This window comes from Anguilla rostrata, chromosome 1 (assembly GCF_018555375.3).
Source record: "Anguilla rostrata isolate EN2019 chromosome 1, ASM1855537v3, whole genome shotgun sequence".
In the NCBI taxonomy this organism is placed as follows: Eukaryota; Metazoa; Chordata; class Actinopteri; order Anguilliformes; family Anguillidae; genus Anguilla; species Anguilla rostrata.
The window spans coordinates 37,806,833-37,833,336 of record NC_057933.1 but is presented as its reverse complement, the minus strand read 5'-3'; the positions used below and the strand labels follow the sequence as shown (position 1 = coordinate 37,833,336).

Below are 26,504 nucleotides of genomic sequence, written 5' to 3'. Positions count from 1 at the left end.
TAGAAAAATCTTGTGAGTTCTTAGGATTTTTAGAACGGCGAGTTTTAAAAGATCAATTTTGCACATAAACTAAAATGTAAATTTACATTTCAAGGCCTGGGCTTCGGCCCTGGCCCGGATTTTAGCAGTAACGTATTTTGTTTCCATATACATGCATCATTTTCCATTGGCGGAATTCCGCCTTTTCTATTTCAGCTGTAAAAAAGACAAAATATTCATGATAAATGGACGTAACCTATTGTTTTATTTTGTTCGGTAAACAGTTTAAGCGACAAACACGGGCATAAGACCACAATATCACAATCATGAGATTTAAAGACGACATTAACAATCACTCAATATTTTATGAGTCATTTACTCAACACGGGTTACACGTTCGCAAAGTTAACCTATAATTACAATAGGTATTAACATTTCACTAATTACAAAAAAGAATGTGGCCTGGTGGTGGCCACATACATTAAAATATGCACAACACAAACTAAAGGCGTTCATTGATTTTGTCCCCTTCAGAAACGGCACTGTCAGATGTTGAATACTGAAGACACTCGAATATGCCGATACTTAGACTATTCGAGGATAATCTAAACCATTCTTTGGTCTATAAAGTAACAATAATGAGAAAAAATATTTAAAGGAATGCTTCGTACTTGTATTGATTTAGGCTATAGGAAAAGGACAAAATAACAAAGAGCCATGGATTGGGAACGGGTATTTTACGGTACTTTTAAAACACATATTTATCTGAAAATAACAATTAAAATTAGTGTTTAATTTTTAAAAAAATCATAATCCACCAGCGCACTCATGGTACGTGATAATACTGCAAACATGGAGACGTGGTGGCTGAAGTGATGGTAGTAGATATTTTATATTAAAATTAAGTAAATCTGCAGTCACTATTTAAATACACATTCTACTGTAATTATACTGCCTTTCCCAAACCTACGTTTTATCTTGTCTTCGGTTGTTTTCTTCACACATTGCACGTTGCTGACAGTGGAATAATAAACACACCCTAACCCCCACCCCCGACACTTGACATGTGTACAGAAAGAAATGGGGAATTGGAATAAAAAATACCTGTACTTCGGCTGCGTTCTTTTTTCTCTCTCTCTTTGTTTAGCTTCGCTTTATATATTTTACAATGTAAATGTGTGTAAAATGTTCACTTACAGTCTGCTCCTGTGATGTTAGTTAGTGTATAAGTGGATTTGAAGTAGACCCTTGATTCTGATGTGTGAAGTAATCGGAAAGTCCTCCGGAAAGTCCTGAAGAGAAAGTTGGCAGGGAGGATCTTATAGATTCACAGGGGAGAGACGATGGCGCCTGTGGAGAGGACGAAGAGGCTGCCCTCGCCGTCATTGAAGTGCTGCTCTGGGAAGTCATTGATGGATGGGGAACGTGAGGAAAGAAGTAACTGGTCTGTCCCGCGAGAAGGTTAACTGAACAAGGGTTTAAAGAATAAGTGCCAGAGCAGGGCACAGATAGACCACATGGCACAGAGGCGGCCAAGGCAGCAGCAGTGAGGTGGTGAGTGGCGTACGGAATTTCTCCATTCACAAGTCTGTCCACACTTAGGCCATTCGAAGCAGGAAAAGAGTGGTTGTTCCCCAAACTGTTTTGAGTCAACATAGTACTATAAGACATCGGATGGCTGGGGTAAGCCGATGATGTCCCATTGTAGCTCAAGGCGCTGCTCGCCCTCGGATGATGGAGCGACAGAAACGGTGACATTGGCCAGTATAAGGAGCCAGCTCTATCCATGAATGTCAGTCCTGTGGAAGTGAGACGCGCACCCCGTTTAAAAGCCAGCTTGGCCCTGGAGGTGGTCGATCTCCTGCGAAGTTTCCCTGTTGTCCCACCGATGAACACGTCGTCACTCGAAGGGTCAAGCATCCAGTAGTTGCCCTTACCCGGGTCATCGTAATGCCGTGGGACTTTAACAAAACATTTGTTTAGACTGAGGTTGTGCCTGATGGAATTCTGCCAGCCCTGCTTGTTCTCTCGATAATAGGGGAAATTTTTCATGATGAACTCGTAAATACCATTCAAGGTCAGTCGCTTCTCCGGACTCTGCCGGATAGCCATCATGATTAAGGCATTATAACTGAAAGGTGGTTTTTCATACTTGCCATTTTTCTTTTCCCCGTCTTTTCCACCGTCCCCATCTTTGCAATCCTTTTTATCTTCCTGTTTTTCTTTTTCGTCCGCGCATGTCGATTCTGGAGAACTGTCACTTTTGCTGCAAATGTTCTCCGACTTTCCGTCCTGAACCGAGTTTGGCAAAGGAAGCTTCTCCTCTTCATCGGGGGCTGATCTGTGGTGGTTATCACTTTGAACAGCTTCGGGCACAAGGCTGTTTATACTGAACGATGATTTAGGAATCATTTTCACTTCTTTCCGTTCTCCCATATCCAACATCACACGTAAGGTAAAATGGCAACAAACAGCAGCACAGTTGGATCTCAATCTCATACGCTGGCAACTCCTCTAATAAAAAACAACAACTACTTCATTCTTTAAAAACACGTCGATAAGAGACGGCTAGCTACAATTAATTACGGAGCCACAGACACTAAGCTGTAAAAAAATTGGTTGAACCCTTTTAGACTACAACCAACCACACACCATAAGTATTAACGCGTCTTCCTTCGTTCTAGCCAATCATTGAGCAGATATTAGCAGCCGTTCAAGCGCGTAAGGATACACAAGGTTCCCCAATGCAATGCAAAATGTACCCATCCCATCAACAAAGGCTTTCATTCTCGGCTCCAAGTCCAAGCAAGAAAATAGATCACATCACCTCCAGCCATTCTACTGTTTTGGATAATTTTACTCTGCTGATTCAATATGTATCTTCTTATTTAAAGTTTGTTTGCATTCCCCGGGAAAAACACAAGAGGGATGCTGAGGTGGTGGAAGAGGAGAGGTATTACTTTGTGTCTTCAGTATACTTTTATAAATAAAGATATTTGGAAATAGAATCCTGACGTTTCTATTTTCTCCGTAGTGACATTTCTTTAATAAAGTAACAGTGCATTAAAGATGTTACCAGTGAACTGCAATACGATTTACGCAAAACAGTTGTTTGGATAGACCCTGTATTTAAGACTTCGTGCACTAATTTGCATTTAATGTGTGTGTGTGTGTGTGTGTGTGTGTGTGTGTGTTAAAGGTTCTTAGGCCTCACGTTAGCAATCGCTGGCTTGTTTAGGCTCATATATACTACTGAGGGAATCCGCACGCGCCAATGGTGTCAAGGTGACACCTGAATATACCTCAAATAATTTTTCATTATATGAAAGACGTCTATATTTAAGTTAAAACGAGTTCTAGAATATATCCAACTCTATGTCAATTGAACATGACAAGATGATTCAATTTCTAAATTGCAAATGAAAACAAATAATGATCTCCTCAATGTTTAAGAACTATTATGGTTGTTTGTTGATTTTTTTGTGAAAGTGAAATTCCAGTTTATCAAGAAGGTTACAAAACACCCAAAGTAAATATAGCGTTTTCTCGCTCCTCAGTCGTTCTTGTGGATAATAATAATAATAATAATAATAATAATAATAAACAGATTATTATGTGGTGCTTATTAGGAGATGGATATTTTATTTTTGCAGTGTCCACCAACATGAAATTGATGTCACATTTCTGCGGAAAACGAGTAAATTATATGTATATACATATGTACACATATATATATGTATATACATTTTCAATAAATATATTGAATATTTTATTCAAGGAAAAAGACTATGATTCCATCTGAGGTACTCCTCGTAACGGAAGAATGGATGATCTAACCATTACTGGTGTGGTGCTCACGCAATTTGTACTTCGATTGGCGAGACGGAAAGTGTTGATTATTACACAGAATGGGGTTACAAATTCAGAAGCAGTGTGTGCAGACTGTAGTTATAAAACAGGCTCTGTTGGGTGTGGGAGACTGCGTGGTGTCTGCAAGGATTGTAGTGTGGAGAACGAAAAGGGTGTCGCGTACCCAACATCATTTTCGAGCAGAACTCTCCGAAAACAAAGCAGGTGTTACAATAGTGGAGTCCCGACTATTCCCGTTATTTTTTTATTTTATTTTTTGGCTAAGTTTCTGTCACTTTGTGTAAGCTTTTATGTTTTTGTTTACAAATATCAGCCTAAATGCAGTTCTGCGCAGACAAAGAAGGCCCCAGGAAACAGAGGGTCCAATTTCTTCATCCCAAGTCTGTGAACACTGTTATGATTTATTTTTGACGTAATACTCTATTAACCACACCCCTTTCATATAATGCTTAAGCAAAATAAAATGCAGCCTCAGTTTGAGAGCACAGTATTATTCAAGTGGAATTTAATGAATGAGAACCTTAAGACTGCAATTTGAAAGTGAAAATTAAGAGGTTCAGAGAAAATTTGCTGACCATAATAAAAAATGCTGTTTTCAAATAAAAGCTTCACCAATATGTCGTGCCAATAATTGCATGGAAACACATTTTTCTGTTTTTAATTCAATTTTTAAGGGATAGTGACACAACACAGGTACATTTTTAGCCTAACTGACTGAACGTAGTAAAAGTAAACAGTTACTATATTCTCACACTTCGCCAAGAAAGCAAAAAAACAAAAATAAAACAAACAAACATAAACGGGCATGTGCGCCCGGCGGCGTACTATCTCGCCCTCTCTCCTTTTCACTCACACACGTACGCGTGTATTTCACTTTTTTACTTTGAAAATAAAACAGTATTTCTTTAAATACTAAATACTACACATAACGAGTTTAAACACTTTACATATATATATATATATATATATATATATATATATATATATATATAGTTTAAAATCGCCATATTGGAAATTACCTTACTGTGAAATAATACAAACCAAAAAAAAAAATAATAATAATGTACATGAATGAATGAACATGCGATTTTAGAAAATATAGCTACACTGCCTAATAACTAGCTATCTTTCCAAATTGTCTAGGTTAGATTGTATTTTCATTTACTTCTAATCTTTATAGTTTCATTTTCTAGGTATACCTACCTACCTACCTTCATACGTTGGAAGCCCACGAAAATATTTTGTGTTTATTACATGGCTCTATCTTTTGCAAAAGTGATAACAGCATAAACTCTTCAATATCAGTATGGTCACTGTTTTATACGGATGCATAAATGCATTCATGAAATAATGAAACATGTCATATAACTTCGTACATTCTTACTGTTTCCATATTTTAATTAATTAAAGGCAAGATAGTTTAGGTTTCTTGAGGAAAACTTAGGGTTGCAGGGAAACTGAAACTAAATATAAGGAACAAAGGTCGGGGGTGCTCTTCGCCCAGAACGCTCCCTGATATTGACCTACAGCGTGAACATCTGAAAAATAAATAAATAAACAAATAAGTATATTATATAGACAGAACAGCACGGCCATTTGCCATTAAATATATCAGACCTCATTAGTTTTAGGTATGTTGTATGTTTTATTTTCATTCTAAAAAATTATGTGCTTGATGCTTGGGGACAGAGTGTCTAATCAAAGATTGTAATATTATAATTTAGTCATTATCAGTTATGGCCATGATTGTACGATGCAGAAGGTTTCAGCGCGCTATCTGATCACTATAAGTATATAGTAGCCTAGGTTATGCGACTTAAGCAGCCGCTTCGTGTCACTCATTTGGAACGACGAGGTTTGCAGAGTGTCTTCGAACTCAGGAACGAAGCTTAAAATTAAATCACGAACTCCAATGACTAAAATACGAGGCAATCGGGCTTGTCACTTGAGCATCTCTCAACAACAGACATAACATGTCAACCAGGCTGCTTATTCCACAATAGTACAGGAAACATTGGATGCCAATGCATTTTCCCATTCCAATGTTCACTCTGTCCTCCCAACACTTCTTTTAAGGTATTTCATCTTATTCATTTAGATGACGGTGCAATGTATATATTCACATTTACTAGATTAGCCGATGTTCTGCAGCACAGATCAGAATCTAAATACGGCTAAATGAACAGCAGTATGGGTTAAGAGATAGACTTACACATTCGAACAGCCATTGTATAAACTAGTACTATAATCATGTCATACATTCACACACACACACACACACACACACGCATACATATGAATGGGATGAACTAAAAAGCCAAAAGTTATATATTACATATATATGACCCTCAGCCATTTAGCTTTGAAAGTATCGCTCTATTTCCAGTACCCATTATTGTCCCTAATCATCGATTGCATACGTGTGTGAGCACAATATTCGCATGGATATTTAATATTCATGTTTATAGTTCTCTCTCTCTCTCTCTCTCTCTGTGTGTGTGTGCGTGCGTGCCTGCGTGCGGTTGAATGTTTTCGGCAGAAACTTAAATCTGGTAACATGAAAGTGGTGAAAAGTTACAAAAATATTGTTACGGTATTGCACACAGCCCATAGTCTTGTATTTTAAACAGGAGATAATTATATTAATTGCTTGAAGGATTAATTAGCGCTTGCTGAGCTTGTGCCTGTCTCTAATGTTTCAATCGCTCTGCTTGTCCTGGCTTGCAAAAACGCTGCAAAACAATATACATGGAACAGTGTTACCATGGTTAGAGTTCCCTTTGCGGCTGTTGGTGGTCAGAAGGCGATCATTTTTACGGTATGTTCCAGAATGAAGTTACAGACTGTGTGTGTGTGTGTGCGTGTGTGTGTGTGTGCGTGGGTGCGTGTGTGTGTGTGAGAGAGAGAGAGAGAGAGAGAGAGAGAGAGAGAACGTGCGTCAGTACGTAGCCTAAACCCTTAAAATTAAAATGTGAATGAAAACATCATTGGCTAAAACCATTTGCAGTGCCTGCAGTGCCTAAAATAATAATATTTCGAAAAAGCATCATTCCAAAACGATGATAGCTAAAATTTCTTAAAACAGAAAGAAATAATGTAAACCTTTAGGAAAACGCCTTATTAATTAACTGCATTATAGCACAGTTATCTGTTGCCGTTTGCAATAAAGCTTAATACCGCTACATAATATGTATAAATACATTATTTATTCAATAACTGGAATAGGTACAAAACTATGCTAGTGGAAGCAAGCGATTTAGACGCGACAGACGCAAGTCTCTTGGTCAATGGAGTCTGTCCCGAAGTTTTCCGCATACAGCGCCCTCTCGCGTAGTGTCGCCCCACGACGCGCAGTGATATTATGTCAACAGCTTGAAGGGACCCTTTTCACCGACGGAGACCCCCACAGGCATATTGTGGTGACCTACTACTTTTGAGAATCCAATGCTGGTGCTTATCACTCACGAATAAGTACACGGAACCTAACACCAGTGACCAACGAAGGTGAAATCGAAACAGATTCAAATTGCGTCCTAGGAATGTCAGCAGGTTTTGTTTGTTAATCACCTGTTATTGATTACGTATTATTTTAAAAGAAGCGTCCTTTGATAAACACTATTTATGATTGTTTTCAAAAATAATAACCACTGCAAACTTTTGCTTTGTTGTAGGTCTATTATAGGCTACGTTCTTGCTCTCGCAAAACGCGGGAATCTCAAAAACATTTTTAAGGAGCCTATTGTGGACAAAAACATGAGCTACATGTGTACTGTTCATAATAGTAAGTGTAGCCATATCAATCAGAATCACACTTAGCTTATAAAACTAAGCCACTGAAAAAAACGGATCATACCTAAATATGTATTCAATTTCGACTGGTCTGTGGGAGCGCGCGTTGCACACGCAGCCAAAATGGGCCTTGAACTGGTGCAGTGTGTGAGGCAGTGGGCACAATTTGTTTCCAAAATTTACCTTAAATATAACTTTAAATTGACATCAAATTCTGGTAGGCTAATATCCGTGGGAAAAAATAAATAAATAAATAAACGGTCCAGCTTAATTTTACTGCATACAAAGTAAAATGCACAGTGTTCATTCAGCTCTAACAGTAATAATTCAACACTAACAGATAACACTATTTCCTCTGTAATGGTTGCAAAATAGAGTGAAAAGCTAAACTAAACAACCGGAAGAGATAGGATAAATAATACACTGTTAACTAGACAACGTTCAAAACTATGTCATAGCAGTCATGCTCCTTTTTATGTGATTTTAAATCACGATATGTAACAGTATTTCCATATACTGGATGGGAGCTAGTGTCCTTTTATGTGCAACGTTGAAGAGAGTCGCTATAAATGTAACGCATCATAAATGAAACACGGTAAAAGTTTTCGTATACTGCTGCTACAGTAGCCATTTCGGATTTATACAGGAGCAATTTCAATTGTGTACCGCGTGCCAAAATAACACAACCTTTGTGGGAATAATTTCTAAAAACTGTTTTTGTGTGAGGTAAGTAAACATGTGTTCCGGAAGTAATTTTCGGATATAAGGTTTTATGTTTATTAAAAACAAATCAAATCATACATAATTTAAAGTAGTCATCTGTCCTGGAAATGCTTTTCTGAGTCAATTTTAGCGGGTATTGTTCGCTAGTTGAGCAAAAAACATGATGTCCCCGTCCGTATACATGTAACAGTTGTTACAATTATGCCGTCTTTGAGTTGTTTTAACAAACTTTTGATTGTTACCCAGGAAGATCATGGGAAAGCTTTGGATTTGGAGATTAGGGATACTAGATGATGTTGAAAATCATCTTCATGTAGTGCCGTTTTGGGTAGATCTTAGGCATTTTAAATGGTGTTTAATATTTTAATATTTGTTAAATAAATTAATTGTACTCATCAACGTGTTTGACTTTTTAAGTTCAGTGTCTAATGTTTAGTGTGTTCACCTAATTTGCTTGCTGTGCTGACATAGCATCTCCTGGATGCTCCAAGAGATTGATAGAAAAGAAACAGCCACCTGGTCACAGGCATTTATAATAAGCACGCACCAAATTGGTTTGTATAGGTTATTTGTTTTGTAAAAGCTTACCTGGGGTTAAAAAACAAACAAAAGCAGCTTCCCTCATTGATTTGGACGTTACCACAGCTCACTTGGCGGTAACTTACGAAGTTGCATAAAGGATGTGTCTGGCCTCACGTTATCACAGGAAATGTGTTTCCTTAATTAACATTATTATGTGCAGAAAAAGCATCCATACGCATTCTAATGCTTTAATTTACTGTTATTATTCCTCTCCTCTGTTACAATTAAACAGATTATGTCGTATGAATGTATCATCGGACTGCTTGTACTTTGGGTTAAATTCCATCCCACTCGATTAAATTATGAACGTAATTAAAACAGGTAAATACTACTGACATACCTAAGCTATGAAGCAAAATTTCATAGTCCTAGGCTAAATAGTTTCTGAGTAAATTAGCAAAATCTAAAAACTGTTGAATTTAGTTTTTTTCCTCACATGAACGTTAAAGAAAGATAAGGATATGAAGTAATAATTCGTAGTTGTACCATTTAGTATGATGTAATGTATCGCATAACTGTCGAGTTCAAAATCCAAGGATTAAAAAAAAGAGGAAGCTTGATTAGACCTCTCAAAGCAACGAATCAGTCTTGTTCATTTAAAACTTTAGCTTATGTATTTCCACAGTACGCGCATATGCGTGGCTTGTCATTTAAATTCCAGGTCACATGAGTTGTGATAAGAGAAAACATTTTCACACATATATTTTTCCAGTTCAGTATCAGTCGGTTACAAGGAATCATTCTCATGTGCCCGAGGGGGAAAAAGGGTAGTTAACATTTTAAACACATTTTGAAAACATGGGATTTTTGAAAAGTTGACTGTAAACTATAGGATCATCAACAGATACCTTTAATTTTCTATTTTTTCAGCATTAAATGCTTCCAAAACGCACCGAGGTTTCTGAGAAAAAAAAAAAAACACAAATTATACTTTTATTAGATATTAACATTTGCGGTATGTATGTGAATCGGTTAAATTTAGTTTAATGTATTTTCTTTCGACTACACAACGTTCTGAGAAATTATTAAACATATATGCCTACATTAAATTTTAATTATATTCTAAATAATCTTATCCCTTGTGGACATTGTTTTATTTATGATGTTTGCTGTATTTAAAACGTTTCTGTTCGACAAGTATTTTGCCCCCACTGATTAATCTTACTACACATAACGCTGAAAGCTTTTCCACTGTTGCAGAACTTCAGCGCCACCACGTGTTCTCACGTTACTAACTCAGGCACTGACAGTGCTCTCTGTGCTACATGCAGACAATGCCAATTACACTCAAAGCCTAAAATACAGTCATACTAATCCTCTTTGTGTCTGTGAAGTGTATCAAACTGGATTCCACATATAAAATGTTTCGGTGCAAATAAAAAGATTAAATAGAAAAAGGAAAAAGAAAATTAGGCCTAAATTTAATTATTAAATTAAATGTTATAGTTTTAAAAAATCTAATAAATTTAGAGACAGAGCCACGACACTTTAAAATACCACACTTCTGCTGTTTTAAGTAAATATACAATTTCAGCAGTAGACCAACGTCCCTTAAAGTCGAATGATGCTTCTCCACATTACGATTTTAACACATCAACTGTAGAAATGAATAAAAGGTGTGCGTGAGATCCAATTTTTCTTTAATGAAACGCCTGTATGTTATTTACGTTTAACTGTCCTGCTTTCAATGCGAAGGAGTGATAAAAATGCATGTGAACAAACAAATACATTTATCAAACTAATAAATAGAATTTTGAGGACATTTCTTTTATTTTTTCAAGCTGAACAAAAGGAAAATACAGTTTGTAGACGAAAATAAAAAGAAGAATCTTTAAAAACGTATTACAGGTTTACGCCTAACCCGCGCAGAGAAGAATATACACAGACTAACTGTAGTAGCCTACTGGCAGTATATTATTATTATTATTATTATTATTATTATTATTATTATTATTATTATTAGGCTACTACTGTCACTACAACTAGGCTACCAGTCGGCTACTACTGTTATGTGTACATTGTTCAATTCTGCGCGGTATTGACGGTTTATTATTGTTGCTGTTGTTGTTAGTAGTAGCCTAGTGGTGGAGGTGGTTGTGATGGTGGTATTAGTAGGCTTTAAAGTTTGAAAGTCGCCTATTAGTTAGCGCATGCTTACGTAATTTAAAATAGAAAGGATTTAATCCAGGAAATTATACAAACCCTTTCATAGGCTATCATTTCAGTAGAAGGCCTATTGGTAAAGATTTAAATTGTTCACCATTTTATGTTCGATATAGGCCTACTCACTTTCATTGCTGGTGAAGTTCACTGAAACACGGTTACGTAATCGTTAATACAACGAAATTAATTCATGTTAATTTTATTTGTATTCAGCACTCTTCACATCTCAAAAACGTATCGATCTTGCCATTTAAACTATTTTCTCAGAAATGTGTCATATTGTGACCATTGTGACTAATGCATAACGCAATACTCATCCAATTGTACATTTTCAAAGATTCTGATGAATACTCTGAAAAATTATCTTTGTCTCATCGGAGGCAAACCACAGAAAAGAGATATTTTCTCTCCACATTTCTCGGGGGCATGAAAATAAGGACTTCTCTGACTGCCGGCAGTACTTTGGCGCCATCACGTGCTTACTGATTTCTTAAAGGTGTGTTCCGTGTGAGAGGTAGGAGTGCTATTGCTTGTCCTGATTCCGGCGTGGTGTAACATGGACTGATTATGGAAGCGTTTTAATGCAATATTTTATGCCAGCTACACTGTAAATGTTTAAGTTTTTAACAGAAGCGTTTCGGCATTTCTAGTGTAAATTAAAACACGTCACGGTGTTTAGATTTTAAACACAAGAACATGCTTATTCACTGTAACACTTTTTAAACACGTGGACGCGTTTATCCTGGTCAATGCGTTTAGTTAAAAACTCTGAATGATGTCCTCTTATAACATGCATCACTGTAATAAAACAATGCCAGATCTCCTTGGTATGACCAAGGGACTTAATGTAATCTTGAAACAAAGGCTAGTAATCAGAACTTCAGGTTTGAATGAATGACTGAATCATTGCATTTATATAGCACTTTTCCAAATTCTCAAAGTGCTTTACAGTGATGAGTGGGAACTCACCTCACCCACCACCAAAGTGTAGCACCTGGGTGTTGCACGGTAGCTATTTTGCACCAGAACGCTCGCCACACATTAGCTAAGGTGGAGAGGGAGAGAAAAATCTTTAGCCAATTAAATCAGGGAATGATTAGGTGGCAAGTTCAAGAGAGTCAGGTTGGGAGTTTGGCCAGAACACCTGGGAACCCCCCTTATCTTTGCAACAAGTGTCAATGGAGTCTTTGAATGATCACAATAAGTCAGGTTTAAAGTCTCATCCAAAAGATGGCGTTTCCAACAGCACAGTATCCCCCTCACTGAACTGGGGCATTGGGGTTTATTTGACCTGAGGGAAGGTTGCCCACTGCTGGCCCACCAACACCACTTCCAGCCACAACTTAGTTCTACCAGGTGGTCTCCCATCCAAGTACTAACAAAGCCACACGTGCTTAGTTTCAGCCATTCGGTAGGAGCAGGGTGCATTGTGGTATGACTGCTGGCCATGTTGATATAGCCAATGATAGTAGATAAATTTGCATCCCAGCTTTGTGTTTCCAAAGTCCATTATATCTGCATGTCCTGCCAAAATTATCACCAAGTAGTTGTGTTTTGTTTGACTTGAGGGGGTTGGGCAAATTTGACTGTTGTTATTGACTATCTAAAGCACAGCTTCCGGTTTCCTTTGGTCATGAGATTACTTTCATAGTAAAGAAAGAATCGTTTAATTTTGGATGAATTACCTCTATCAATATTTTCTTGTTTCTTATCTCTATATTATGACTACTGCATACATTTCTGAACAACAAATTTGATAGTGCTCTTGCTAAATTTGTGACCCACCAAACACTCAGCTTACATTATTAGCAAGGGATTATGTTTGGTATTATTTTTTTAGGAAATAAATAACCCCCTTTTTTGGGGGGGGGGGGGCATTTTGAGCATATCTTAATGTATTATTATTACAGCCTTGTGCACATCACCTTATTTAGAAGAAAAAGGACGTGTGATCTCAAACTCTTGGAAAATAGAAGCTGTAAGTACATTACATTACAGGCATTTTCACAGATGTTCTTATCCAGAGCAACTTACACAACTTTTTACATAGCATTTACATTGCAACAATTTATACAGCTGGATATATACTGAAGCAATGCAGGTTAAGTACCTTGCTCAGGGGTACAACAGCACTGTCTCACCCTGGAATCAAACCTGTGACCTTCAGGCTACAAGGCCAGTTCCCTACCCATTATACTTTACTTCCACCCACAATCCACATGAAAACATAATTCATATGCAATTTACTATGATTTCACCTCAGGTTTCCCTTCCACTGTCATCCACTGCTGGTGTAGATGTTCTAGGGTTGTCACATTTTAGGCACTTGGCCACTTACTACACTGTAATCCTGGATTAGTTGACTTTACTAGAAAATTGTGTGGACACCCGATACCACTGGACTTCCGTGGAGCAGTTAGGCTGTCACTATGGTGGGCCCCAATGCTACAATATTCTTGTAAATAAGTAAAACATCTACAAAATTGGATGATCAATTTCACTTTCAACTGGCTGTCGTCAGCAAAAAAACAATTTAAAAAATCATAAACAAAAAAAGCATTAATGTTAGTGCAAGCTGATCGGTCCAGTTTGCACAAATGGAAATGGAAGTGCATTTTGTATCACAGTAAATGATGTTTGCTGAAATATTTCATGAGCCTTAAAAATTCACTCAAAACCTATTGTAAATCTAAAGAACCAACAGTAAAGTATCATTCACAATACAATAATACTGCTGACAAAACAAGTAAAATTCCTAATAGTGCATTTAATTAATCTTAATCACTATTTCGATTATTTTAAGCTTAATGTATACTGTTAACCAACCTCTGTTTGTACAGTTTGCGGTAACTCCTCACTCACCAGTTAGAAGCCAGTACCTAGTGTTGTTAGGCGAAACATATTATATTGAGTAATCTCTGAGTAACATAATTACTACACTATTTCACCTGAATATTGCAAACCACTTAATGGTAATGATTTCCTCTAAAACATAAAATAAAATAAAATAAGTAACGACAACTTCATTGTTGAAGTAAAGTCAAAATCTGGGCTTTCAGTATAGCAGTTGGGTCACGGTTCTCCTTAGTGCAGGTGGCCTATCTTTTGTTGCTGTATGTCATTATGAACATGCCTTGGGAAATTACACAGACCACCACCTATTTTGCCAATTTCATCAACCTATTTTGCAAATTTCCTGTGTTCCAGTTGCTTTTTGTTATCTGGATCCCGCTTCCTCTCCTCCCAACACTCCCCTTCCATTAAAACAATGAATGTGTGGTTTGAAGTTCTTCATCCACCTCTGTCCCATCTGAACGCCAGAGCAATCCCTGACAGGCCAGGATTCAATGTCCTTGCAGAATCAATTAAGCAAGAAAACAAGACAATGCAAAATAATTAATCTTAGGTGTACTGATACACTACATGACCAAAAGTATGTGGACACCTGACATCTAACATCTCATCCAAAATGATGGCCATTAATATGGGGTTAGTCCACAATTTGCTGCTATAACATTGTCTACTCTTCTGGGAAGGCTTTATACCAGATGTTGGAGCATTTCTGCGGAGATTTGCTTCAATTCAGCCAGAAGATCATTAGAGAAGACTGGCACTGTTTCGGCAATTAGGCCTGGCATGCAGTTGGCTTTGCAATTGATCCAAAAGGTGTCGGATGGTGTTAAGGTCAGAGCTCTGTGCCGGCCAGTCAAGTTTCATTTCTGTATAGACCTCACAGTGTGCCTGTGGGCACTGTGATGCTGAAACAGGAAAGGGAATTCCCCAAAATGTTGGAGCACACAGAATTGTCTAGAATGTGATATGTGCTACAGCATTCAGATTTTCCTTCACTGGAACTAAGGGGCCTAGCTCAAACCATGAAAAATAGCCCTGGACCAAGAGTGTCCAAATACTTTTGGTCATATAGCGTAACTGACAATCATTAATGACAGCAAATTAATTTGTCATTTGGGTGAATGGTTCTCACTTGTCCCTACCACGGAGCTTCTCCACCCTATAGCTCACCAATGGTGGAATGAACTCCCTGTTTATCTATGAACCACCCAGTCATTGTCCATCGTCCACCGTGGTCTGGAGATGCATCTTTTCTGACTGTACCTGGACTAACTATCACCACTCTGTGGGGGACTCCTAATCTGGGATAATTTTTATCACTTCAATCCCTCTACTTTGTTCCTATAGCACTTTCATGTTACACATGTACCTCCTGTGCCATTTTCATATTACATGTACCTCCATCTAGCACTTATGTTGTACTCTGTATCATTATCTTGATGTTGTAGCCTCCTAGATTAACTTAGCATGGGTTAGCTCAGAGAGTAATGTTTACTGTGTGAACTAGACTTAATGTGTTCATGGCTATGAATAACTGTTACAAAATGAGTATTGTACCTTATCAGACTTGTGTTTTGTAGTTGTTCCAATGACCTTCGGTATGCACTTATTGTACGCTGTTTTGGATGAAAGCTTCTACCAAATAAATGTAATGTAATGTCATTGTGTCTTAGTTCATACCCTTCTCTATAGCCTCTGTATTGCTGCAGCTGTATTCAGCTTGTATTGCTGCAGCTGTAATCAGCTTCCGGTCCAATTATTAGCAAATAATTCTTAATTTTAATGAGTAGTTAAAATGTGTAATATTAATGGTTAACCATATCAGATTATCAAATATTGCAAATATTAACAATCTGGGCTGCGTTTCCCAGAGTCTCCTTAGCGACTACGTGCATCGTAAGGTATACTTTAAGGTCTTCCTTTAGGTCTCGAGCTGTTTCCCAGCACCTCCTTAGCTAAGGTATAGGCTATCTTCTGAAAGGTATACCTTTAAAAGGGTGGTCTGAGGCACTCGTAAACTGTCCCTTAGCGATGTGCTCCGCTCATCCTGTCACAGTTTTAGCCTTATTATGCCAACATTTTGCTTTTCAAATCGACAGTTGTACTACAGTGCGCATCTAGTAGCACATCGGCATGCGAAAATGAGTTTAATATTTACTTTACGAAAAGTAATAATCCAATCAACGTGTCTGTGCATAGCACGTCGTGAGAATGTTGTCGTTTTACCTGTCTATCCCCATAATGATGGTAATTAAGTATAGGGCCTATCCATGATAATAATCCAATTTGTGAAAAGAAAAAAAAAAGTTTTTTTAAATTTATACGTAGTGGCGCTAACTTAGGATATGGCTTTTCTGACTGCATACCCTGTAGAAATTAGTTCGTTTGTGTGTGAGTCGATGATCACACTGATTTATTAAGAATATAAAACCCGTGTGTGCAAAAACAACATTGAGTGAGTCTACTTGCATGACCGAACTAGAGCACGTTGATTGGCCTAGCCATAAACACACATACAGGTACAGTGGCTCATAATGGACAAACATAGCCAAATGATCTACATCCCCTTCCTTTAGCTCACACCTCCTATATAAAACAAAATAGCACTGGGTAAATATCAACATTACGGAACATTTTTCTTACCATGTTGTTTTACGATTTTCGGTAAACAACCCAATAATGATATTCTTGGTTAAACTTAAGATTCTCCAACAGCAAATTAAGGTGGATGAACAAATCACTTTAACAGGTAGACCTATTCACCCGGTATATAATTCATCATGATCAATTTCCACAGACGCGCTTTTGCCTTTCATCTACGATCATTTTTGCATTGCAGAGAAAAGTTCGCGGGAATCAGTGCAGTGCAGTGATATGCTGCTACAGTTGCCTATATATTGTGTGACAAAAACAAATTAACATTAGACCTTTGTTTCAATAAGAACAAAATAATTCACCCATATGTAGCCTATATCCTTTTCCCTGGGCTTCCACGAAGTCCCAGACTATGGCTTATATGTCCCGATTGATGCGTTTTATTTTATCCATTGTAGCCTATATGTACATATTTATTGAAACTATCACAAGGTCTCGTCTTAACGGACTCTTAAAGAGATTAGCAGATAATCTCTAGTAGGCATAGCTTCCTCTTCTGCAACATTAGATTGATGTACAATGATTATGACAACACGTGTAATATTAAAACGTCATTCACAAGCCTTTACAAGTGAGACAATCGATTCGCTTGGCATCGATTGATAAACTTTTCAGCACCACAGTGAAGGCCAGCTCCAACTTACGATGTACCTTTAAGTTGTCCCTTAACAGTTTCCTTAAGGTATAGTCTGGGAAACAGTCGTAAAAAAGCGGTTTCCCTTAAGAAGATATACCTTAAGAACCTTCGTAAAACGTTAAGGTACATCGAAACTCGGAAACGCAGCCCTGGTCGATTTCCCCTCTTTTCTAAGTTTCAAAATGGCTTGCTTTTTTCCCCAAAGACAGCTCTCTGGTCTTCATGTTAGTTTATCTTTTATAACACAAATGCAGTCTTCACAGGCAAAGCCCAAGGCTAAAACCAAGAGTAGATATTCAGAACTATTTATTGTTTAACCAATCAATCTAACAGGACACATCTGGGAAACAAGAAACACCTGTCAGTCACATGTTCCAATAATTTTGCTCACCTAAAAATTGGGTTGTCTGATACAAAAGGTGATATGTTGTTTAATAAATCTAGATAAAAGTACCAGGAAATAAAAGCTGAAATTCGGATCTGTCATCTCTTGTACATCTTTTGACCTCAAACTCAATTGTCTTCAGTGTATAGCAAAAACAAAGGAATTGGCGTTGCTGTTCCAATACTGTTGGGGGGGACTGTACGTATTTATTGAAACTATCACAAGGTCTCATCTTGACTCTTAAAGAGATTAGCAGAAGATCTTTAGTAGGCATAGCTTCCTCTTCTGCAATATTAGATTGATGTAAAATGATTATGACAACACTTGTTGTATTAAAACATCATTCATAAGCCTTTACAAGTGAGACAATCGATTTGCTTGGCATCGATTGATAAAGTTTTCGGCACCACAGTGAAGGCCAGCTCCAATTTACGACGTACCTTTGGAAGTGTCCCTTAAGGCAACTGTTAAGGTATAGTCTGGGAAACACTTGTAAAAAAAGTGGTTTCCCTTTGAAAGGTATACCTTAGAAACCTTAACCTTAAAACGTTAAGGTACATCGAAACTCGGAAACGCAGCCCTGGTCATTCTCAGTGCGCAACTTCAAGCAGCTATCCAAAAATAATAGCCTCCAATGTAATGTTGGGAATCATAAGTTAACTTCATAAAATAAATAAATAACAAAATCCTAATGCTACAATTTTGATCTAGAGTTGTCTATGCAAAAGGGGTAGTATTACAATCCAAATCTGCAGATTTCTTCTTAAATGCGCATCAGCTGTGATGCCACAACCAGAGACTGGGACAATGGTGAACCCTCATTTTTATACTGATTATTGCGTAATTCTGATTTTACAGTGTTGGCTCACTGTAAATTTGAAAGTTGCAGTAGGAGGCATGGTTAACCCTTTTAGGCACAGTTGAGGCCAAAAGTTCACATACACCTAGGCTAAAGATATTCAAACTCAGTTTTTCACAACTTCGCACATTTCATGTTACCATACACTTCTTTTGGCAAGTCAATTAGGGCATCTACAGTAATTTCTTCACATCACAGGTAATTTTAAAACAATCGATTAGAGAAATATTTATTTCAGCTTTAATTCACTATATCAGAATTCCAGTGGGTCAAAAGTTTACATACACTGTCTCTTTAAACAGTCTGGAAGATTCCAGAAATTGATGCATGTCAGGATTCTGCCTTTTCTGTTTTTGTTTTTCCTTTTCTGGGCCGCCTGATGGCGGAACTTCAGTTTGTATTTCAGTTTGCTCCCTCTTTAGTTACCCCCTGTGTTAATTGTATTATTGTTTTCAATTATTCTATCATTGTTTCTGTTTGTGTCTTGTTATCCCCTCCCTCTTTGGTTTGATTGTACTTTGAGTTCACCTGTGTCTTATTAGTTTCCCTGTCTATTTAAATGCTCTGCTTCCCTGACTCAGGTGCTGGTTCCTTGTGTTTCTGCTTGTGAGTTTCTGCCTGTGTGTTTCTGCCTGTGTTTTTCCATCTGTGAGTTCTGCCCTGCCCGAGTTCTGTTTCCGCATGTTCTTTTGGTTTTTGGTAATTTTTTATTTTAATTTTGGTGCTGTTTTTCTTTTTCTTTTTCGGTTTTTGAAAGTGCCCTGCGTGACCTTGTGTTTGTTCCCCTGCTTTCTGTTACCTGTATGTTAGTAAAGTCTTTGGTTCGATTTGCCTTTCGGAGTTCCTTGTGTTTTTCCTCACTCTTCGTTTGGGTCCTGGTCCCCGTTTCCTGACAATGCAATTACTTTATAGAAGCTTCTGATTGGCCAGTTGTCATAATTAGGAGTTAATTGGCACCTGTGGTTGTATTTAAAGGACCTACCTTTAGAGCCTTTTTGTCCTTGGGAGAATCCAAGCAACTTAGTCAAGACATTAGTCAAGACTCATTAAAAAAATTGTGGACCTCCACAAGTCCTGTTCCTCCTTAGGAGCAATTTCCAAACAACTGAAGGTACCACAAGTACTACAAACAATTGTATGCAAATATAAAAATCTTGGGACCACACAAACACTGCATCGTTCTGGAAGGAGGCACACATTAACTCCCAGGGCTGAATGAACTTTGGTCCCAAAGTTTCAACTGAACCCCAAGACAATAACAAAGGAACTGGTGAACGAGTTGGAGGCATCAGGTAACAATGTATCTACATCAGGTACCAAAGAGAATCTTATATCTTCATGGCCTGAAAGGCCATTGTGCAAGGAAAAAGTCCCTACTCCTAGACCGGCATAAAAAAGCCAGAATGAAGTTTGCAGGTGATCACCAGGACAAAGACCTAGCCTTTTGGAAGAGTGTTTTCTGGTCAGATGAAACAAAAATTGAACTGTTTGGCCATAATGATCAGTGCTATGTATGAAGGAAAAAGGGTAAGGCTGTCAATCCAAAGAACACCATTCCAACTGTAAAGCATGTGGGAGGCAGCATCATTTTGTGGGGGTGTTTTGCAGAAAAGGGGACTGGTGCACTTCAAGAAAACAGATAGCATCATAAGGAAGGAGGATTATCTAGAAATACTGAAGCAACACCTGAAGACATCAGCTAGAAAGTTAAAATTTGGTTGCAACAGTACAGTGATCTTAAGCATTCCTACAAATTTGTAACAAAATGGCTTAAAGACAACTAAATGAAAGTATTGGAGTGGCCATCACAAAGCCCTGACCTGAATCCCTTAGAAAATGTGTGGACTGAACTGAAAAAGCATGTCCCAGCAAGGAGGCCCACAACTGGAGTCACATCGGTACTGTCAGGAGGAATGGGCAAAAATTCCAGCAAAGTACTGTGAGAAGCTTGTGGAAGGCTACCCCAAGCATTTGATTCAAGTTAAGCAATTAAAAGGTAATGGCACCAAATACTAGCAAAGTGTATGTAAAAATTTGACCCATCAAATCTGATATAGTACATAAAAGCTGAAATAAATCTGTCTCTTAGCTATTATTTTGAAATGACCTCTTATGGAAATAAAGTAGATACCCTAGTTGACTTAACACAAGAAATGTATGGTGACATGAAATGTGTGGAGTTGTGAAATTGAGTTTGAACATCTTTAGCCTACGTGTATGTAAACTTTTGGCCTGAACTGTAGGACTATTGTAGTGTCTTATGTAGTCCATGTTACAAACCAGGTTGACTGTTATATGGGCACAACATTTGCTGAGTAATGGTTTAGAGGTACCATCTATCCATTTGGCAATCTGCGAGTGAATCAATCACGTGAAAGTCAGAAAAGTGACATATGATCAATCAAAATTCCAAAATAAAAATTGTGGTGACTATACATACACAGATCATACATAGATACATTCATACTTACAAGATTAGTCAGGGTAGCAGGTTTGAAATACCTACATGAAAACAGTGAATTTAAGTGAATTTTTTCATTTTTAGAAATTGTTGAGCCCTTCTAGCAGCACCATGTGGCTGAATCAGGCCAATTCTTTGTTGCTGTCCTCAGGACTGAGCCTTCAATTAACCTACCAAGTTTCATCTCTTTATGTCAAATCTTTTGGGATTTATTAGTCGTTTTGTAAAAAGCAGTGCCCGCATATACATTCAATGGCTTCCTACAGGTACATTTGTGTCCCTGTAGGGACTTTGTTTATATAATTTCTGAAGATAACAGTAAATGCCAAGTGCCATGCAAATTAATCAAAGTTTAAAGGAGGATATGTCTTTTAAGCATTTTTGATTTATTCAAAATGAAAATCTGCCTGACACATCTTTTCAGTCAGGGTGGCAAAGTTTTTCAGTGTGAGGGGAGGCATTGATTGACTGGTTTCATCCCACTATACTAAATGGGGCAGGATTTATGCCCTTTCAAAGTGTAACCCAACGATAGGAGGCGCCACCAGGGAGGGGTGATGGGTGCAATAATTTAACAACACAACGGATATGGTAGTCTCAGTCAACGTAACCGGGACTTTTATTTTGAAAACAAGCAAAATACAAACCAAATGCTAGCTCCAAGTGAGCCTAACTAGACGGGTCTTTTGGGCCCTGTATAAAGTCAGGCAGCTAAGCTGCTTACCGACAAGACAAATTGTAGACAAAAGAATGGTCAAAAAACAAGCACAGTTCGGTACACGGTTCAGTTCCTCACACAGAAAATGGGTCAAAAGGTAATCGGGCACTCAGACAGAAAAGAGGCAATTCACAGGTCCCAACACAATATCTGTGAACACTCACGCAGTCTTTTCACAAAACAAACTCCCACACCTTCACAGCTATATGGGCTCCTACTTATACTGAGCATGATTAGGTAGCATGGTTTTCAGGTGGGTTTAACAAGGGGGTGGAGCCACCGGAATGGAAAATACCGGCCTTCCACTACAGCTCCCCTCATGGCCTTACAAAAGTTTGTATTTTAAATTGAGTGCTATAGTGCCACCAACTGTCCAATTGGTGCCAAAATTTCTCCTGCTACAGAGCACACAACCTTTAACCACTGTGCAAGTTTGTAGAAAGTTATCATTCGTTATTATTGTCAGGCGTGGGTGCGGGAATGGACCCAAACGCAGAGTAAAACAGAAAGTCCAAAACTGGGGAAAACAAGACTATAATAAACTAACAGGGAACAAAGGGACTTGCAGGGCGAAACTTACAAACAACGAAAATCTTCAAACAATTTACAAAAAACAAAAAATACAAAAACCCAAAAACGAAGGAAAACAGGGCAGGCAGGGCACAGGCAGGCAAACAACAGGTAAACAGGAAAAACGGGCAGAAACAGGAACAAACAAGCAGGTAGCAAACCAGGTACAAACCAGACAAAGCAAACCAAAAGATTCCAGCACCTGAGTTGGGGAGAGGGAGACTTAAATAGAAAGACGCAGACGAGACACAGGAGGGCACGATGAACAATCAAGCCACAGAGAGGGAGGGGAACACGAGACAAAACGCAACTAATAATTAGATAACGCGAACCAATAAAACAATTAACAGAACACAAAACCGAGGTGCCGCCATCTGGCGGCCCAACAGAGAAACAACACTGGGGGAAGACACAGAACCCTGACAAGTATACTTTCCAGAAATGAGCGAAACATCAGAAGATATAATAATAACTCCTACAAATAAAATAGGGTTCCAGCACTTCGTGCTTGGACCCCTAATGATAATAAAAATAATTATAAAAGTCAAATCATAAACAATAGGGCCAATGTACCCCTAAAAACAACTGCAAGCATGGCTAATAGCATTTCCAAAATGGCTACAATCCAAGATGCGACAAAGGTGCAGATACAGACAGGAGACAAATTAAAGGCAAAACCAACATAATGTGTCTTAGAAACGTGTTGGGCCACCATGAGCCACCAGAACTGCTTCAAGGCTCCTCAACATAGATTCTACAAGTCTCTGGAACTCAATTGGAGAAATGTAACACCATTCTTCCAAAAGATATTCCCTCATTTGGTGTTTTTCTGATGGTGGTGGAGAGAAGTCCGTCCACAATCTCCCACAGGTATTCAGTTGGGTTGAGATCTGGTGACTGCGATGGCCATAGCATGTAATTCACATCATTTTCATATTCATCATACCATTAAGTGACCCCTCGTGCCTTGTGGATGGGGTCATTGTCATTCTGGAAGAGACCACTTCCACCAGGGTAGAACTGTTGATTCATAGGATAAAGCTGATCACTCAGAATGAGTTTGCATTGATTTGCAGTGATCCGTCCCTCCAAGAAGACAAGTGGACCCAAAGCATGCCAGGAAAACGCCCCCACAGCATAACAGCCACCAGACTCCCTCACTGTAGGGATCAAGCATTCAGACCAGTACCGTTCTCTTGATGTATGCCACACATGCACTCGCCCAAATGTCGAGAATATTGTGAAGGATGGCTCATCTGACCATTTCACTTTCTTCCACATCTCTGTGGACCAGTGCCTATGGTTTTTGAAGAACTGAACACTCTAATATGCATTTGTCTTTGTAATGAGGGGTTTATGCACTGCAACCTTACTATAATATCCCTATTTATGTAGTTGTCCATGGACTGTTCTTGCTAACACAGTCTGATCACATCCTGCATTGATATTCTCAGTCACCTGAGGAAAAGTTGCTCTTCGGTTATTTCTAACATATTGCACTAAAGCACAAGCATCACGGTGTGCACTTTTGACCACAATTTCTGACCTTATTTACTGATGTCTTTCCCATAGATCTGAATGCAGATGTAACTGAAGCTCCTGCCATCCATGCCCCTATAATGAACCCCTTTTCAGAGTCACTTAGATCTTTCCTCTTTCCATCTTGATTCAAAATCGAGGTCAACTAGGACTGGTCAGCATTTTTACACATGCCACAGAGCATGATAGAATGTTAATTGCTGAATTGTATCATGCAGTACACCTGTATGGAAGCATCTGTATTCATTATTTTTCTCCACGCATTTATTCAGGTTTTTCCTTTAATGTTTCACCCCTCTGTACATCTTCCAGATGAGGAAATTGATCACTGAACAAGTTTTAAATGTCTGAAAGACAACAATGATTTTTCATGAATTTATGAATTTTAAAAAATGCTGTGCCCCCCTGTAGCACCACCATGTGAATCAGTTGTGGGTATACTTTATGGCTGGGCTTAGTTTTTGAGTGCCAATGTAGCCGTAAATTTGATACATTTTTGTCAAACTGTTTGGGAGGTATTAGCACTTTTTTTGATAATACTTAATCAACTTAGTATCAACTTTAGTGGACCATCTACTGAACAAATTGATATAGGTTACATGTTGATATGTCAAACAGTCTAGGATGTCTTTTAAACATTTTACAACAAATTAAAAATGATGGAAAAATCTAAATGGTGGACATTATGACTCCAATGCCCTTGAGTTTTACATGAAGAGACCAATCTCAGGAGGCAAAATTGAAGTCTCTAGCTGAAAAGGCAGAGGAGTTATGACTGTTAGAATATTGGAAATTCAAATGACAGTTATAGCACCATCAAGTGGCAAATCAGTGCCAAGATCAGTCATTGGTCATAGGGACATATCCTCCACTAATGTGCCAAGTTATAGCGGTTTCAGCCTCTTGGTTAAGCCAAAACTGGGGACAGAGGATAATGGTGCATAGCATTTCCCAAATGGCAGCAATCCAAGATGGTGGTGATAAATAAGGTACATATATATGTTCCAGATGAGGTAATTGATCAACACAGCAAGTTTTAAATGTCTTAAAGTAAACCAGTTTTTTTTAAGTAATTAATATTCTGCTCTATAGCTCATCCATGTGATTCAATTGGGCCACTGCATTGTGACTGGGCTCAGGTACTGAGTGCCAATTTAGCTGCCATATTTTATTAATATATATCAAAACATTTAGGAGTTATTAGCATTTTTGTGATACGTAAGTATGTCTCATGATGCTTACATTTCATTGGCTGGTAGCAGCCATACTTTTAAAAATGTCAAGCCATCCATTTACGATTCTATAGAAACTATAACTAAGTTATTAGAATTTTTTATAATAGCACCACCTGTAGCCCAAGAGTGACCAAATCGTGTTTCCATCCATTAAATCATATAGAGGTTGCATTAAGTTTTCAGTCCTTTTGTGTAATTCTGCCATGCACTCAAATTTCATTGGCTTGTAGCAGCCTGTCTGTTTGTCTAATCAACTGTTCATATATAAATTTTAAAGAGCTTTGACTAGGGAGTCTATTAAAGCATGAATTGTTTTAATTGGACAAATGGTCTAGATGGCGTTTTTAGGAAAATCTAACCAGGCACAAATGAAAACGCTTGGTATCTTATGTTGCGACTTAAACCGGGGACTCTCTGGAAAAAATAATTTTCATTTTAGGCCAAACTGTTCAAGGCCAAATTTAAAGGCCAGATTTAAAGGCCAAAACGTAAAAGTGGTCAACATATGCGCCAATCTAGGAATGTTCAATAACCTGAGTAATGGGTGACAAAAAGATTCATGGTACCATGCTTGGTTACTCTAGGCCTGATGGTTTAGGAGCTATAAACTTGGATTGGGAAGAAAAAAATGAAAAATAAAAATAATAATTAGATTAAAAAAACAATAGGTTTCCAACACTTCATACTTGGACCCCAGATAATAAAAAGAACAAATACAAGAGGGTTCTAGTACTACTCAGACCCCTATTATTATTATTATTATTATTATTATAGCCCTAAGTTATAATAATAACTAAGCAATCACAGGGTCTAAGCTGCATACCAGTGAAATTTGATTGGCTTAGATGGTGGTCATACTGTTTTTAACTATCAGCTTGTCCTTATAGACTTGACCTTGATGCAGTACACAAAATTTGACCACCATCAGGCAATTACTTTAAAAGTTATGACCATTTGTTTGCCATCACACAGACTATTGAAGAAATTTCATAAAATTTTGTGGGCTTAAGCCTAATAGCTGATTGACAACATTTCAGAAGTACAGTATTCATTGGGCAGCTCCTTCTCAGGTTATAGCTCATTTTATCAATAGAGGTCACACCCACAAAATTCTTTGGCTTCCTGTGGCCTCGTTTTTGTAATGTAGAAATATTTCTTATTCTCTGATTTCGGACCTTCATACGTAAATACTATATATCATTTTTTATCATGCAGCTTACAAAATTTGACCTCCATCAGGCAATTGGTTCAGAAGTTGACCATTTTTTTCTATAGCATCTATTGATGGCTTAACACCAAGCTTGGTAGGTATAAGCCTAATTGATTATAGATCTGACTTTTCAAATTTTGTGAGGATGCACATTGTTGATAGACGGTTATGATTGGACATTGCTTTCAAGAGTTAGTGTCATGGTTCTGTCTTTGTTTCTCTTTTTCCTTTTTTTGGGCCGCCAGATGGTGGTAGTTTTGTTCCTTTTCCCTGTTT

General features: G+C 38.0%; 1 protein-coding gene and 1 long non-coding RNA gene across 2 annotated transcripts in view; one reads left to right on the top strand and one right to left on the bottom strand.

Moving 5' to 3' along the window:
* Nucleotides 1-26,504, top strand: part of LOC135239505 (uncharacterized) — a 678,135-nt gene that overhangs the window by 403,414 nt on the left and 248,217 nt on the right. The gene's annotated exons all lie outside the window — the stretch shown is intronic.
* On the bottom strand, nt 224-2,797 carry foxg1a (forkhead box G1a). Its single transcript, XM_064336023.1, has one exon. It carries the CDS (start codon nt 2,476-2,478, stop codon nt 1,198-1,200), a length of 1,281 nt encoding a protein of 426 aa, XP_064192093.1. The 5' UTR covers nt 2,479-2,797; the 3' UTR covers nt 224-1,197.

Coding starts and splice junctions, on each gene's coding strand:
- foxg1a (XM_064336023.1), bottom strand. CDS start 2,478: ATGAGATTGAGATCCAACTGTGCTGCTGTTTGTTGCCATTTTACCTTA.